Source organism: Schistocerca americana, unplaced genomic scaffold, assembly GCF_021461395.2.
Source record: "Schistocerca americana isolate TAMUIC-IGC-003095 unplaced genomic scaffold, iqSchAmer2.1 HiC_scaffold_73, whole genome shotgun sequence".
NCBI classification, from domain to species: domain Eukaryota; kingdom Metazoa; phylum Arthropoda; class Insecta; order Orthoptera; family Acrididae; genus Schistocerca; species Schistocerca americana.
The window spans coordinates 782,229-800,217 of NW_025726489.1; the positions used below are offsets into that span (position 1 = coordinate 782,229).

General features: G+C 40.2%; 1 protein-coding gene across 1 annotated transcript in view; it reads left to right on the plus strand.

The window, feature by feature from the left end:
* The window catches only part of LOC124589806 (DNA topoisomerase 2-like), a 147,484-nt gene that overhangs the window by 45,285 nt on the left and 84,210 nt on the right, over nt 1-17,989 (plus strand). Inside the window, exons 14-16 of the mRNA XM_047131593.1 lie at nt 1,629-1,876; nt 11,802-12,033; nt 17,675-17,874. Coding sequence (XP_046987549.1) covers nt 1,629-1,876; nt 11,802-12,033; nt 17,675-17,874 — 680 coding nt within the window. The remainder of the gene's footprint in view (nt 1-1,628; nt 1,877-11,801; nt 12,034-17,674; nt 17,875-17,989) is intronic.

The following is a 17,989-nucleotide window of genomic DNA, read 5'->3' on the forward strand; positions in this document are numbered from 1 at the left end:
CTTCTTGACAGTCGGTGATTCTCATGTGGTTTAACAATAATTAATTTCATCAGGAAGAGTGGTGTCATTGTACAGTCATCCAGAAAAGTCAATATGCTATCATTTCCAGTTTGGGTGTGGTGTGCTGACAGTGCCTTCACATCTTTCGCTTTTTGTTGCCTCCTTTTCACAAGCTATCAAAAATGTGTTAGAAGTAGTACAGTTTAACTGGAAAAATAATCGCTTCTCTATTTTGGTAGGAGGGTCAAAGTATTTTCATTCACCAGAAATGTTGTTTCTGTACGTCAGATTGTTTATAAATTTATAATGGTGTTATGACTTGGGTGACTCTCACTGTAGATAAATATTTTATTATATCTGTGACAGTCTGTTTCCAATTGCCTTGTGAATGAAATGAAAACTGCTAATGCAATGTCAGGGTTGCCGCAAGTTCTGGAAATCAGGAAAATATTTCTTCAGAAATAGATGTGACTTAGCTTTACTTAAATTTATCTTTTTGGAGATGCAATGATTGACAAAAGTCCCATAATTGAATTCTCCCTTTCTCTCACAACCTATCAAGGCTTCACATGCACCGCTAAAATGGGCAACGCGGCAGGCATGTTCAGCTTGAGAAGGAACTGGCATTTGCTGATACTCTGCTCACTGAAATGTAGTTATTAAAAATTACTCATTTTTTGTCAGTGACAGCTCTGTAATAAATAACTCCTTTGGACCACACATTCATGAACATTTTTTTGGTTGTATAGTGCAAAGTGTGGGTAAAAACAGAAACCACACAAAATTTGACAGTTCTGAGAAACAAAATCGTGTGTGTTTCTTGAAGATTCCCAGGTAGATAGAATTTTCCATCTTTTGGGTGTGCGTCTCGCACAGCAGTATTACTACTGATGTTTCGGCTGTTAATCATGCAGTCATCTTAGAGGCAAGTTGGTGACTAACTTAAAACCACGGTATATCATAGTGTTATCACCGACTTGCCTCAACGATGGTTATTTGGTTCACAGCCGAAATATCGAAGAAGAAGAAGAAGAAGAAGAAGAAGAAGAAGAAACATTGCTGTCCTGTACAGATGCTAAAAAAAGTAAAAAGGCATAAACAAAATAATATAGGGGATTGTATAATTTCACAGGGAAAGGAATAACCAAGGAGTGGGTAAAAATATGTAGATTTCTGCCACATTTGTCACAGGCAATCACAGCATTTTTGGGGTCTGTAAAACTCTTCAAAGTAGGTTGTGAATGTTAACAGTGCTTTCCCCCTCCCCCCAGTAATTCAGTTGGTTAAGTCTTAAGACTAGATGACAATGATAAGAAAATCCAGTTTTCTTGAAATTGACTCTTGTTTTGTGGTTGGTATTGCCAAGAAACAAAATAAGTCAGAAAGGTGATTTTTCTGACTTTTGTGCATGTTTATAAAGACATTCACAAATTATAAACAAATGTATTCTGGTAACGAAAGCAATTCATCACTATTCTCTCTCTCTCTCTCTCTCTCTCTCTCTCTCTCTCTCTCTCTCTGCAAAATGAGTCAGACACATTATTTTGTAGGATCACAGTTTGCTATGTGTTGAAAAACTTATACTGTTGCAGTGTTAATTTATAATAATATGCACATCATTGTTATAGGTGCTGTTCACCTGCTTGAAACGAAATGACAAGAGGGAGGTGAAAGTCGCGCAGTTGGCAGGCTCTGTGGCTGAACACTCAGCATACCACCATGGCGAACAGTCACTCATGTCGACGATTATCAACCTGGCTCAGAACTTTGTGGGTAGTAACAACATCAACTTGCTGCAGCCAATCGGGCAGTTTGGCACACGTCTTAATGGTGGGAAGGACTCTGCCAGTCCAAGATACATATTCACCATGCTGAGGTGACTGTCATTTTATACTGCAGAAGTATGCTTTTTTGCTCTCATTCAGTGCTGAAAAGTTACTAGAACTCGTCTTCATATGTCCTTTGTAATAACTTTTGAATGCCTCTCGGATTAGTTTTTGTTATATAACCTGCCTTTTAAGGCTGCTGTGCCAATTTGGAAATTAACTCCAAAATGTCGTGTACAATTCTCTAACTTCTTTTTTTGTGTGACTAGGTGATTTAAGACAACGTAAAATTAACACTTGTTGGTCTCCATTCCAGAAAAACGATTCATGTGCAGTGTGCATGTTTTTCCCCATTCTCAACCTCCAACTACTGTTGAGCTATAATTCATATGGGATTGCATAGATGAATTATCAGTATTGTATAGTATGTGTATTCCACCCTTGTTGCAGTGACATGGATATTATAACATTGGCAGTGGTAGAAAACAGAAATCATGTATATTAATTTTTAACATAAGTTATTCTTAAAATGGACTAAGAAGCATAAAATTATTTCTCCTAACCCCATACATGTAATTCTGAAAATAGGTAATTCTCAATATTTATATATGTCTGTGGAAAGGGAGAGATTGATTTTGATTGAGACTTTACTTCAAGTCATAACTGGTACCTGAATTTTGGTTGCTGCCTCCTTAAATGATCAGCTTCTGCGCCAGTTGATGTATTATAATTTGGAGGAAGTTATTGTTCTTAAAGATTTAAAGTACAACTCTGTTGGTTACTTTGCCGTATTGCGGATAGCTTTGAGCTCAAGTTTTTGTAGCTTATCATACCTAAGGGACCACTGTTGTAAGTAAATACGATCAAACAGCAGTCTGCTTTTAGAAAAGGAGATTGCTTGGTACACTAACTTCCTTCAAACTACATGTCTTGCTACATCAAAATTAGTCAGTGGAGTTGTTCAGTAACATACTATTGTACAAGATCATAATCCAATTATTGTAATTAATAAATTGAAAGGTTGTTGCATATTGAATGAAAAGTAGAGAGAATGCATTTCCTTTCCTGTATTTTTGTGAACTTTGTACACCTAAAATTCTGTCGATTGATAGCCGGCGACGACAATGAAGTTCACCTCCTTTCCCAAAAATGAGATATTTCTATTCTTCACTTCCAGAAAATTTGTATACATAATGTTTGGCAACTATTACACATACTTTACTCAGTGTTATCACTACAATAGCAATTTTCATTACATGTAACAATATGTTCTGAGCAACGGCCTAACAACACGCCCTCTTTCCACAAGATACATATTAAGTCTTTTTTTAATAAATCAGTTTTTTTTTAGTCCATACTCGATTCCCAACTACTATCGTTTTGGGGATTGCGTGCTGAAGTGTTTCTTGCTGTTCAGCTGTGCTTCACTTAAAGTACTTTTTGAATCACATATACATTTATAGTATTTACTTACATTGCTGAGCTTCTCAGAATAAAATCAGGCACAAATTAGTTAAAAAGGACAATGAGGCTCACATAACACCACAACTTGCAAAATTTAAAACAAAAAATGTGGGTCACACGCAATAGATGTGTCGTGCGTGGTTTTTCCTCAATGACGGCTACTCTCTACATGCCTTACTATTGTCTATTCCACGCACTCAACATTTTTTTTTTCAATTTTACAAGTATTGCAACAGCTGTTACAAATTGCAAGCACAAATTTTCGGGGTACCTATAAGGTAGTTTGGAATCTGTATGGTGCTAGGAGAAATTTTCATACTTTCAGTCCATTTTATAAACATGTTATTAAAAGATGATTTAAATAATTATTTCCTGCTTCTTAGTGTTGTGTGTGTGAAATTTTTCAATTGATTTTAAACATTCTGATAGATTACAACATAGTTATGAAATAAATTTAGGGTTTATTTCAGTTTTTCTTCACAAGAGTCATCCTATGTATATTCCACACAAAGATCATGGAGTTAAAAATGAGAGATGAGAGCTCGTGTGGAGACTTACCAGCAATGTTTATCACAAAACATTTACATCTGGAACAGCAAAAGATAGGAATTTCAGTGAAACATGAAGTACTCTCTGCCACACACCAGACAACAGAATTAATATTGCATTGTCATCCAGTTCTGAGCTATGTGGAAACTTTAAAACCTCTAGCTCATAGGGAAATTAGATTAAAATAAACAGCAAAATTTGTCAAATGCAGTGCCCAATAAAAATGTGGCAAAAAGATCATTTCAACTTATCTTATCGTGATGTGTATGTTCAGGGGCAGCTAAATTGCTTTCATATACTCCAAAAATGAGACCCACACTTGCTACAAAATGACTGAAATGCTTTCCTTAGTACCTGAAATAGATTATTACAAATGTTGTTGCTAAATCCATTAAGTCCACCACTCACCATATAAACTTGGCAGAATCTGGAAATAGTTGTATTGACAGCAAACACTGCTTGTAACAAGTCCATTACATTAACAACACTGTCTGTAACTTAACCAGAACTCGGAACAACTCCCTGCCACATTCGCTGTCAACAAACCACAAAAGACAAAGTATCAAAGATAACTTTCAAAGAATGTGACATAGATATTAAAATGTAAACTGTGATAATTTTAGTTGTATAGAAGGTGAAAATTCACATGTTATTTTACAATATGATTTGTATTAATAGTTGCATTCTATTCTAACAACTTCTGTTTTAATTCAATATACGAATCCGTGAGTAACTTTTTGGAGTTACTGTAACTGTTTTCTGAGTATATATATATAAAATGCTCAAGCAAACTACAAATGGAACAAAGGAATGCTAATGACTGAAACTGATATGGATGCAACGAAATTCCGTGCAAAAATAGGTATTTTTTTTCATATTTGCACAAAAATGGTGCTTGTAATTTTAGTTGAGATAAAGGCTATTTATTGATGCAGTAAAGATTACAAAGCATAACCCTTGGGTTGTTACACCATGTTCATCCACATATGTTGTTTCACCCTCGTTTCTTTGTTCTTAAACCTTGTGTACATATTGTCACATTCCTGTTAATTTAGTGATCATCCTGAGAGCACGCGTGCGTGTGCATGCACGTGGTAACAGACATTAGGGTCAGTTGTAAAATGTAATCTCTCATTAAATGCAGATTGGACCCCTCTAACCTACATGGTGGGTTACAGTAAGCAAAACTTACTACCTTAGAGATGTGCCGGGATTAATGAACACAGTGTAGTTTAGCAAGAAATTTCTGTGATCAATTTCCCTAACACAGCTAGAGGCAACTTGATTACCTCACGTCTTTTAAAAATGTCTCATAGCCCTTGTCCCTCCTGGTTTCCTCTCGTGTCGTGAGCTCTAGCACTTATGCCCTGAACAATGCATAATAGTGTGATGAGTGGGTAGGTTTAGAGGCTAACCATAGTAAGACTCATAAAATGTTAGGATGCCAACTAGTTTCGTTTGAGTTTTGTTAATCTCAAAAATTAGTAAAAAGATTTCCAGAGCAATTATATCATTAATACTTACAACATAATTACTGGTCATTAATCACCAGTTCCTGAGCACTGCAAAAATCACAGAAATGCTCCACACAATTGTAGAATCAACTTGAGATTGCACAAATAGGTTTTTCGAGGCAATTTTAACAATTAAGTGTGGCTGAAAGTGGAGTTGCAATTTACGTGCTAGTTCATGTGTTGCCACCTTGAAAAAAAAAAGATTGTAGACTGCCTTTGTTTAACACAGCATTGTACAATTGTCATATGAAACAGTTTTTCAAGAAACAATTCTGTCTTTACTCGAACGGTGGGCTATCTTATCTAACAGTGGGCTATCTTAGCTAACAGTGGGCTATCTTAGCTAACAGTGGGCTATCTTAGCTAACAGTGGGCTATCTTAGCTAACAGTGGGCTATCTTAGCTAACAGTGGGCTATCTTAGCTAACAGTGGGCTATCTTAGCTAACAGTGGGCTATCTTAGCTAACAGTGGGCTATCTTAGCTAACAGTGGGCTATCTTAGCTAACAGTGGGCTATCTTAGCTAACAGTGGGCTATCTTAGCTAACAGTGGGCTATCTTAGCTAACAGTGGGCTATCTTAGCTAACAGTGGGCTATCTTAGCTAACAGTGGGCTATCTTAGCTAACAGTGGGCTATCTTAGCTGTTTGGTGCCTGTCCTCTCTGGACACACTTCATTGGTTCACCCTTTCCATCAGTGAGCAGTGACAGTAACTAAAATTTGTAATTAGCATTTTCTAATGAATTTAATGATATTGAAGTAATTATCCACACGTTCCCATTATAATTATCATCTACAGCATGGCTGTAGTGGTATGTTAATATAAATAAGATTCACTTGTTGGTGCCTATTGGGATAGGTGTATCCTCAGTCCCTTTGTCCCAGTACAATATGGCTCTTGCTCCTCTAGCTGTTCTCACACTGAGAGACCATCTGGCACATTGTTTGATGAATCTGCTTCATGATCCTACCTACTCACTACCACCCCATAGCAAAATTTTCTTATACTGTGCATAAAAATGTAGCAATAAAAATACATCCATTAAATTATTTAAATCACTTCAAAGGTGGTCAAATATTTTTATGGCTGAATACCTCACTGCTTTTTGTGCTACGCTAATGCTGAGTGATGGTTAGTGTAAATCACTTCTCCTTTTAATATTGTTTATGAATGTTTCTGTGTTCAGACTGCAATAGATTGTTGACAAGAATCATACAGGAGCAAATCTATCGGTAGACTTTTGTCAGTATGCCCAACTATCAAAAGTGCTGTCTACAAGACATTTTGTGGAGGACACATTATCCTTAATACAATCTTCTATGCAGCAAACATCTTTCTTCAGTGACAGTTTACCCCAGAATACATTTACCTAAGTCATTAGTGAATGAAAATGGGAGAAGTCGACTTTTTGACATTTTCATCATGAAAATCTAATATTATTCACATTGCAGAAGACCTTTACCTCTCACTAAAACTAAATCACTTTTCCCCCCCCTAAATGTCGTCTCATCTTCAAATAATGGAGCTTCAGGATAAATAAAAATTAAAATACTAGGAATTTTTCCTGTTTTAATAATGTACTTTATTATACATTTTAAAGGTGCCCCCTCCCCCCCCCACCTCCTCCTCTATTCCCCTATGTGGAATTCACCAAAGGATCATGCAAATTTTTACATAAATATTACTGTCCCTCATTTTCTATTAGTTGTACTGGACAGGGGCTGACATAGCGCTGCTTTGGCAGGTTGAATATCTTCCTCGTTCACAGAATGGATTCGGGGAAATGTGTGGGATGACGTGAAGCTTGCATTTCATTCTACCTCTCTGCCGTGGGAATCTGTACTCCAGAATGGTACTGCTGCCGAGTCCTTGTAAATTGCAACATATTTCATGAAATGTTTTGTGGGGAAACAATCAACATAAAAATGAACATTTGTGAGAAACTAGAATTTTGGTGAGCCGAGGCTTGAATCTGTATACCTATTGTGGGCAGTATGTAACGGATTGTATGTTTCATTACATTCCATTCCCAGCAAAAAAACGCAGTGGAGCTTGATGGACATACAGTGCAACATACTTAGTTAGGCGAGAATATTTACAGAGGACATAGCAGGGCAGTGTCTGTATTTTATAGTATCTGTATAGTTTGATGCAGTGTTCCTTCGGACATACATACGTGTCCAAAGAAAGAGGCACTGCTGGTGTTAGACAGCTGTATTAAGTTATGAAATGCCTTTGCAAATTGCAAATACAGTTGTACAACGCTATATGAGAATGTGTGCTTGACTGGGACTCTAACTAAATTTCCCACATTAGACGAGCAGCTGCCTTAACCACTGTGGCCATTTGAGCAAACTTCCAGGACCAACCCAAGCTTCCGTATGTCCTAATGTCTACTGCACTCCACGGATTTCATTTACTAGACCGGAGATGAGCCACATGTTGCCACGCGCCAGACGGTGGGTTGCAGACTTTGTGATGCCCTAGATGATGACGCGCAACTCCTTACCGTGCCGCTTGGCACCACTCTTGCTGAGTCCCTTCCTTCTATTGCCGTTCACTCTTCTCAAAAAGTGTCTTCAAACAATTATTTCGAAATATGCACACTATAAAATACAGATGCTGCCCTAGTGTATTCCGTGCCAAAGCAAGACAGTCTGACAAGTGAAATAATATGTGTGAACACTGACACACAGATACTAAGATACATTGACATTTAGGTTGGTCATGGAGGCTTGCTCGCATGACTGAGATGGTTAAGGCAACTGCTAGCATAAAGTGGGAAATCTGTGTTCGAGTCCTGGTCTGGCACATTTTCGTATGTTACTAGTAAATCATATAGGTTTTTTACAATTGTATTCAGTTTGTGAACGCATTTCATAGTTACAGAAGACTTGAAGAAATTGGTGAAAATGTTATACGTCTAATATCTACCTACATACGCAACTGAAGAGTGTGGCAGAGGTTATTTCCCATTGCACTATATATTATTGTTTCTTCCCATTCTATTTGCACGTGGAATGTGATGAGACTGACAGCTTAAGTGTTCTCTCCATGCTAGAATTAGTCTAATCTTAACTTCATGGGCATGGTGCACTTGAGGTTGTAGTATAGTCCTAGTCCTCACTTAATACTGGTCATTGAAACTTCACAAAGAAACTTTTGATTTGCTTCTATCTTAAAGCATCTACTGGTTCAGGTTTTTCATCCCTTTTGTACTACTCATCTTTGGTTAAATCTTAACATTGCAGTTACTTGGGCTGCTCTACATTGCATACCTTTGATATTCCCTGTTGGTCCTGAGGGGTTTCACAAATGTTTTGTAAGCAATCTCCTCTGTAGACTGATTGAAGTTTTCCAGTATCTTACTGGTGAACTGAAGTATTTCAGCTGCTGTACTTACGACTGAGCCCGTTTGTTCCTTTCCATATCCCCACGAATTTAGTCCAGATATTTATGTGAGTGGACTGATTCCAGTTTTGATTCATTGGTATTGTAGTCACAGCATGCCACATTCTTGTTTCATGAAGTGTTCAGTTTCAAATTTCTGAATATTTAAAGCTGATGGCAACTTTTGCACCACATTGAAATCTTCAGTATGTGGCTATAAATTAGTCTATCCCCCCCCCCCTTTCCCTCCTCACACCCCCAGACAATACAGAATACCCCACTGTACAAAACATAATCATCAGCAAAATGTCTGAGGTCACTATTGATATTGGCTGATGAACCCTTGAACTTCATATTCTACACTATCAATCCAACACACTTACCTGGAGAACATCTGAACTTGATTTTACCTTTGTCAATGTCCAGTATCTCTGTAAAAGTGACAAATGGATTAATAAGTCGCCATTGTGCTGTTTGTAACAAGGGGACCATAAGACCATAATTACAGACTTTGATGGATCTTTCATATGTTGAGATACATCACGTACCTGGAAAGTTAAATCTTTCAACCAAATGAGAGTAGAGCAGTAGTTGTGGTTCACTGCTACCACACTGGCTGTATAGATTCAAATTCCACATGTGAACTTGGCCCTCCCATCCCATTTTCCCGTCCTTAAATTTCCTTATGTAGTATGTCGTGCAAAATTATTCAAAAATAGTACTTTTGCCCTAGTGAACTTATTAATAAATCAATCATTACAGAAAACATTCTTCAATTAATGTGTGTTCCATTTTCTACAGAATAGATTACAGAATCATCTTACTTTCTCCTGCTGTGCTAGAACAGAATTCTGGATGGTGTTTGCCACAGAAGTAGCCAAACACACATTTGAGAAGCGCCACACACATTTAATGAAAGATACTGCCTTGGATGCACACTGATTAGCCAGATGCACCAGATTGGTGCAGAATTAAAGAATGTTTTTATGGGATGTTCCCTCAAAGTGATTTCTCTAAAAGTTTCAAACAAGTCTGGAGCATTTTGAATTTTTTCATGAAACTTTTTAATTTGTGAGTCAACTCTACTACTATTTTTTTTCTGAACAATCTGACCAAATTTCCCAGATGGTTCTTGCACACACAATAAAATGTAAGAGAATATCTTTCCTGATGTAGTTATAGTATGCTGTGCTATGAAGATATGGGTAATCTTGTTCAAATTAGTTTTTGCTCCTGTTCCACAAGGGATCCATTGCACATTGATTGGTACAGACAGCTTGTTTCATCAGTATTAATTACATAATTGGGCATCAGTACTTTCGTCCCTATCTGGAAAGACACACTCTCTTTAAAGATATTCTGTACCACAAAATTGAAAGGGGGGAGGAGAGGAGGAAGAGGACGATGACGACATAATACACTGGAGTCCCTAAACCTGTACTGCCTGTGTGGTAGCCATGAACCTTAGCTGCTGTGGTACTCTCACTTGGTCGAAACAAGTTAGCAATAAGCACATGCTTCTTGCATCTGCTTGCTTAGGTCTTGGAGAGAAATATGGGAGTTCTTTTGCATGACAGATGTTTCCTGTTTTTGCAATTGGTGCTTATTTGCATGGAGAACATTGTTCTGTGTGATAAAACTCCTTGTTTCAGAATAAGTTCAAAGATTCTGAAAGAGATGGATAGCAGTGAAATTGGGTGTAGTTTCGTGGATCACTTCTAGACCCTTCCTTTAGACGGGTGTGACCCATGTCCTCTTCCAAAAACTGGGCACAGGTTTTGTTTCATTAAGCTTAAAAGAGGAACAAACGAAATCAGAAATTCAGTATAGAGCCTGATTTTTTTTTCCAAGGGTGGGCTTTATGAGTTCCTGGAGCCTTGTTGAGTTTTAGAATTTTCAGTATTTTCTCAATGCAACTGAGATATATTCACTGGGGTGCTATAATAAACTGAAACAGTTCGCCTGAACCTTACTTTATGAAGTAACATTAGAAAATGAAGTAAAGGACGCACATCATCCACTTTTGTCGGGTCACTAACTTTGGTGTGATGTAGCCTGTATGAATGACTAGAATTTCTTTGTGCTTTACGAGAGCTCTTTAGATAAGATCCTGTAGTATCAAAAACCTTTATGCACAGTCCTTTTGACAGCCAAAAGTATTTCACTTAACATTTTATATCGCTCTACACTTTTCTTGCACCTACTGTGCAGTGGTTGCTGTTTTTCTAGTAGGGTTTTTACAGATAGCATAGCATGGATACTCACTCACACAAACTGCTCTACAGGGCATACGGATCCAGATTTGTGATTCGAACCTTCCTCGAGATGAGACACCACTGTCTCTATGTGCATTACTGAACATGCAAATATTTCTACTTGGTTTTGTATACTTTTGTTCTTCGGTAATCATTGTTACAAATGCCTCGTAGTTGCAACCTGATGAGGCCTGTTTGTTGCAATTAGATGCAATATATTTCCATCGTGAGTGGTCTTACGAGCTTATGATCGACATAGTTTTCAGAGAAGTTTGTTAGTCCTGTTTCACAGGAGATCTTTCCATTCCCTTATTTACAAAACTCACTGTCGCAGTTGCCAGTCGGTTGTTTAATGATTGAAGTCTCCTCCAGTGATGACATTGTGATTGAGGAACATATTTTTTATTGAGCTGAGAGTTTTTGAAAAGTTATTGATTATGCCTGGGGGTGAATGTGATGATTGATAGGCCCACAAATTTTTCCGTCCCACTACCTGCTCCACCTTATACTGAGTGTTGTCGAAAGGACCTCGCATTTTAATGAATTTGACTTTATTGTGGATGGCAACAAATGTACCACATCATTTCTCCTTTCGATGTACGTGTGTGATTTTCCTAAAAACCTCACTATCGCCTTTTGGGTTTCAGCCAGCTTTTGTAATTAAGATAATGTGAGCTCCACTACTTTAAAGGAATGCTTTACGCTCTGGGACTTCATTGCAAATACTTCAACAGTTGGTGAATATAATTTGTCATATTGCTTACAATTCTTAAACTTCAGTTAGATTTTTGTGTGTTTCAGTCCACTGGCAAGACACATTTTTCACAAACATGATGATCCACTGTTAAAGCACAACACAGATGACAACCAAAGAATTGAACCAGTCTGGTACATACCAGTCATACCAATGATACTCGTTAATGGTGCCGATGGCATTGGAACGGGTTGGATGACAAAGATACCAAATTACAATCCCAGGGAAATAATTGACAATTTGAGGAGAATGATTGATGGTGAAGCCCCAAAACCTATGGTAAGTGTTATAGAGATAGGTGAGCTTTACATTAAATTTTTAGTCCTTGTTATGGAATAATTTGGGGAAAAAATTTGTCACTGGAATACATTAAAAATATTGATGAAGCATGTCGTTTGCCAGATTAAGTATAGTGTTCCAGGTCTTCTGTATGTACTTATTAGTGAATTCCTGTACTTGAGGTCAGACAGAATTTGCATTACTGCATAAGTGCTGTCGGGGGCATGTCCGATGTCAGTACGTCTCGTCTTGTTTAGTCATTCACAGAACTACGTGGAACATCACATTTCGTTTAGTAGTGGGATGCAATGCTGTTGGTTTTCTTTTTTACATTTGGTGTGTGTTGTATTTTTTAGATGATACAACTTTCTTCAATTCATCAGAATCCTAATGCCTAAGCAGTTTGCCCAAGGTGTAAAGGAAGTTAGGTCGTGTGGCCTTCTGCACAAAAAGAGGCAGTCTAGTGATTTGTCATCACAAGCGTTTAAGAATGAATGGAAATCTCTTATTTTTTGAAGAAAAGCAAGAGTATTCTCAGAATCTAATACGCAACCCCATTATGTTTGGTCACACCAAATTTGCCAGAGAATGACATTGCAACAGAATGCAAAAAAATTAAAGATTTGATGATGAAAGAGCAAAAATTTAAACTAATCTACATATTTATATGGGTTTCATTGTTCTGTACATCAAAAAGCATTTAGACTGGATCCCCCCGTGGGCTCACTGCTCTTAAGTGGGTTCGTGCTTGGCTACTACAGGGCCCCAACCTTTGCAGAATCTTTCCCCTTCCATGCTGCATGTCTATTGTCCTGCTGTTCTTTTTCTCCTCCCTTGGGGACCATGTCTGGGCTGTTTTTGGAAATGTATTCTGCATTTTCGGTAGTCAGTATCAGAATACTCTCCAGTGTTCTTTTTTTTTTTCTTTCTTCATTCACCTTCCTGTGCTACCTGGAAAGGCTCGAAGAAGTCAAACAAAGGCAAACGGTCTTCTTTGCCAACGCGAAGGTCCTCCTAGACGGTTTTGCCACATGATCTTGCCCAACCAACCTCCGCGTCACCGGTGCACTCCACCAACAGTGATTTCTGCGCAAGGTTCTACAGGCCGACGACAGAATAATGCTGATGCTTCCGTAGACCTCATGGAGCAGGCTCCTCCTGTCTCTCTGCCCTGTAGCAGCGAGTATCCGAAGGCTGGCACTCTGTAGCTGCTGGGGTGACACTGCTTCATTTTTTCCTCATAATGATTCCCCTCCAATGGAACATTCGCGGCCTTCGATCCAACAAAGAGGATTTGCGGCTGCCCTTAGAATCGCAGTGTCCACTTGTGCTCTGCCTTCAGGAAATGTAATTGCGTCATCGTGACTCCATTGAATGCTCACATTTTGTCGTGGTCTGTTTTGACCTTATCTGAGGTCAGCATTCCATCTCGTGGAGTAGTCACGCTACTCATACAGGCTGACATTCATAGTCAACCCATCTCCGCGACTACCTGCCTTCAAGCTGTTGCAGTTCACCTTTCCCTTTCTACCATTTACAATCCTCCATCATTCGATATCACCAGGCCAGACTTTAACCAGCTTATTGGGCAGCTACCTCGCCTCTTTCTGACTTCAATGCACACGATTCGCTTTAGGGTCTCCCAGAACCTGTCAGATGTGTCCTCTTGGCTGACCTCAACAAACTTAACCTCCTCTGCCTTAACACAGGAGCACCCATGTTCCTTTCAGACTCCATGCACACCTATACACATTTGGACGTATCCTTCTGAAGTGCCCAGCTTGCCTATAGTCTCCAGTGGTCTGTTCCCTGTGACACATACTAGTGTGTCCATTTTCTGACTCCTACCCGACCTGTGTGCACACCCAAATGACAGCTTAGTAAGACCGACTGGAGCTCCACTGCTCCCTGGTGACCTTTGATGAACAGCATTTCCCCAGCTGTGACGACCAGGTGGAATATCTTACAAACGTTATCCTTACTGCTGCAGAACGTTACATTCCTCACACTTCCTCTTTACAACATCGTGTCCGGGTCCCTTGGTGGAGTGAGGCATGCCGCGATGCAATTTGCACTCAGACGTGCTCTACACGTTTTTAACAGTCGTACAATGATGGCAAACTGCATTCATTATAAACAGATTCGTGCACAGTGTCATCACATTCTTCAGGATAGCAAAAAAGCTAGCTGGATTTCATTCACTAGTTCTTTTAACAGGTCCATTCCCTCTTCTGTCATGTGGGACAACTTCTTGACAGCTCTCTTGGACCAAGATCCACCCCAATTCCTGACCAGACAATAGCAGACTGTCATTGTTGGCTCTTTTGCTATCTCCGTCACCTTGGGCCACCATTTTGTCAAGATGTCAAGCTGCTCCCAATATCACCTTGTCTTCCTCCATCAGAAACCAGCAGAGGTGGCTCGGGCGATAACCCTCTCTTCTCTGAAGTGTGTGCGCTACAGTGGCCGCCTTTGCTATGAGGGAGCTAGGTCAGGCTCTCAATTCATCCAGATCCTCTGTCCCAGGGCCAGACTATGTTAACATTCAGACATTGCAGCACCTTTCTCCTCTGGGCAAGCACTTTCTGCTCAATATGTAAAACCGAATTTGGGTAGAGGTTACAATTCCTAGATGCTGGTGTGAAGCCACTGTCATATCCATACCTAAGTCCAATAAGGACAAACACCATCCTTCTAGCTAGTGCTCCATTTCTCTCACCAGCTGTGCCTGCAAGGTGATGAAAAGTATGGTTCATGCCTGACTGGTATGGTGCTAGTCTCGCAATTTACTAACCACTGTACAGTGTGGATTTTGAGCTTGCCATTCTGCAGTTGACCATCCCGTCACTTTTTCCACCCGTGTTGTGACTCGTTTTTTGTGCAAATCCCAGATCGTGGCCATGGTTTTCAATTTGGAGAAAGCTATGATGCTTGCTGGATAACTGGTATCTTCTGTACTCTTTTTACACGTGGGGCTTCCGTAGCTGCCTGCCCAGTTTCCTTCAGGAATTTTTAAAACACTGAGTTTTCAAGGTTTGTATGGGTTCTGCCTTGTCGGACACCTTTATCGAGGAAAACGGTGCGTCTCAGGATTCCGTCCTGAGAGTCGTCTTTGCTATTGCCATTAACCCTATAATGGCCTGTCTCCCACCGGGAATCTCTGGCTCCCAGTTTGTTGATGATTTTGTCATCTACTGCCGTTCTCCATGGACTTCTCTCATTGAAAAGCATCTGCAGCGATGTCTCTATTATCTTCACTCGTGAAGCATCAACAGTGGCTTTTGTTTTTCCACTGACAAAACAATTTGTATGAATTTCTGGTGGTGCAATTGGTTTCTTCCGCGTTCATGTCTTGGGTGTGTTGCTCTTCCATTTGTTGAGACTACAAAATTCCTGGGCTCCTGTTCATAGGAAATTCTCTTGGTCCTCCTACGTGTCTTACCTGGCAGCCCACTGTATGCTGTCACTCAATGTCCCGTGTGTCGTCTATGGTACTTCCTTGGGTGCAGATCGAACCACCCTCTTCCATTTTACCGGACCCTTGTCTTTTCAAAGCTAGACTATGCGTGCTTTGTTTATGCATCTGCACATCTATCCCTCTTATGCAGTCTCAATACTATCCACCATCGTGGTGCCCATTTGGCTACTGGCAACTTTTACACTAGCCCAGTTAAGAGTCTGTATGCAGAAGCTGCCGAACTACCGCTGTCCTACCGCTGTGATTCTCTCCTCGGCAGATATGCATGCTGTTTGTCATGCGTGGCCGCTCATCCTATGCCCACTTCTATGCTTTCTTTCATTGCCAGTACGGGGCACATCCCTCTTCTGTTACCTCCTGGAGTTTGCTTTTGGTTCTTGTGCCGGCAACTAAACTTCATGCTACCTGCAACTTTCTGGTGGGTGTGAACCCTTCACTACTGTAGCTTCATGTGTTGTTGTTCACCTTGGCCTTCATTCGGTTTCAGAGGACAGTACTCCAGCCTCGCTCTTATCGGATTCAGTTTCATGACCTTCACATGGAATTTCTCGGCAGTACCTTTGTGTATGCTGATGGTTCTCATACTGACTGTGGTGTCAAGTGTGCCTTCATCATTGGCGTTGATGTTTTTTGATATTGGCTTCCGGCACACTGCTCGGCAGAGCTCTTTGCCCAGTATCTGGCCACGCAATACATCATCCGGCAACACAGGCTTTTCAATTGTCATCTGCTCAGGCTCTGTATGCCCTTAAAAGCCTCTGTCAGCTGCACACCGTCCATCCCTTAGTGCAACAGGTCAAGGAAAGCTGTCACTTGCTCACTCTTGGAGACATTGTGATGATAGTGGGTTCCTGGTCACATCAGTCTGACAGGGAACGAGGCTGTGCCAAGATGTGCTGGCTGTGCACCAAGGCATGTTTAGCCACAAGGTGATACTCATTACCAACAAACACTGTCTGCCTGTGTCCGTTCATGTGAATGGACAGTTTGTTGCTTGTCATTCCCACATAGAAGGCTTCACAGTGTAGGCATGTAAGTTGGTAAATCACTTGGGTGCTTTCACACGTGGCTCTGCCTTTGATCGTGTACATCTTCCGGGCTACAGGACTGGAGTATGTGATGGTGGGAGGGTGCATGGGACAGGTTTTACACTGGGGGCAGTTACAAGGGTAGGAGCCAGAGGGTAGGGAAGATTGTTTGGGGATTTCATAGGGATGAACCAAGAGGTTACGAAGGTTAGGTGGATGGCAGAAAGACACTCTTGGTGGAGTGGGGAGGATTTCATGAAGGATGGATCTCATTTCAGGGCAGGATTTGAGGAAGTCGTATCCCTGCTGGAGAGCCACATCCAGAGTCTGATCCAGTCCTGGAAAGTATCCTGTCAAAAGTGGGGCACTTTTGGGGTTCTTCTGTGGAAGGTTCGGGGTTTGAGGTGATGAGGAAGTGGCTCTAGCTATTTGCTTCTGTACCAGGTCGGGAGGGTTGTTGCGGGATGCGAAAGCTGTTTTCAGGTTGTTGGTGTAATGGTTCAGGGATTCAGGACTGGAGCAGATTCGTTTGCCACGAAGGCCCAGGTTGTTGGGAATGGATCGTTTGATATGGAATGGGTGGCAGCTGTCATAATCGAGGTACTGTTGCTTGTTGGTGGGTTTGATGTGGACGGATGTGTGAAGCTGGCCATTGAACAGATGGAGGTCAACGTCAAGGAAAGTGGCATGGGATTTGGAGTAGGACCAGGTGAATCTGATGGGACCAAAGTAGTTGAGGTTGGAGAGGAAATTCTGGAGTTCTTCTTCACTGTGAGTCCAGATCATGAAGATGTCATCAATAAATCTGTACCAAACTTTGGGTTGGCAGGCCTGGGTAACCAAGAAGGCTTTCTCTAAATATTTCGCATAACAAAACAGGTTGTTAGGTTTTATACAGTCATGGTAACTCCTTGTATTTGTATCAGAGTGAGTTTATCTAAGTTTCTTTGCTGCTTCAGACACACACACACACACACACACACACACACACACACACACACACACACACACACACACACCAAAAAAAGTGGTGTTATTGAATTGAGACACCAGTACCAGTATCTGTGAAATGTGTGGAATGAACTAGTGACTTAAGATTGCCTAAACATGTTCTGATATTAAAACACTGTTTCAGATTCCATGGTATAAGAACTACAAAGGAGTCATTGAGCCTTTTGCTGATAACAGATATGCTGTGTATGGTGAGATATCAGTCTTAGGAGAGGATAAAGTGGAAATAACAGAGTTACCAATTGGTGTATGGACGCAGACATACAAAGAAAATGTGCTCGAGCCCATGATGGGAGGTACTGAAAAGGTACCCCAACAGATAGTGTAAGTAAATCAATTTACTGTAAGAAAGTTATATATTCCGTTTGTATGATAGTAATAGTTGCTGTTCAAGAAATGTTTGTGGGCCGAATGAATATACAGTGGTGTATGCCTTAAT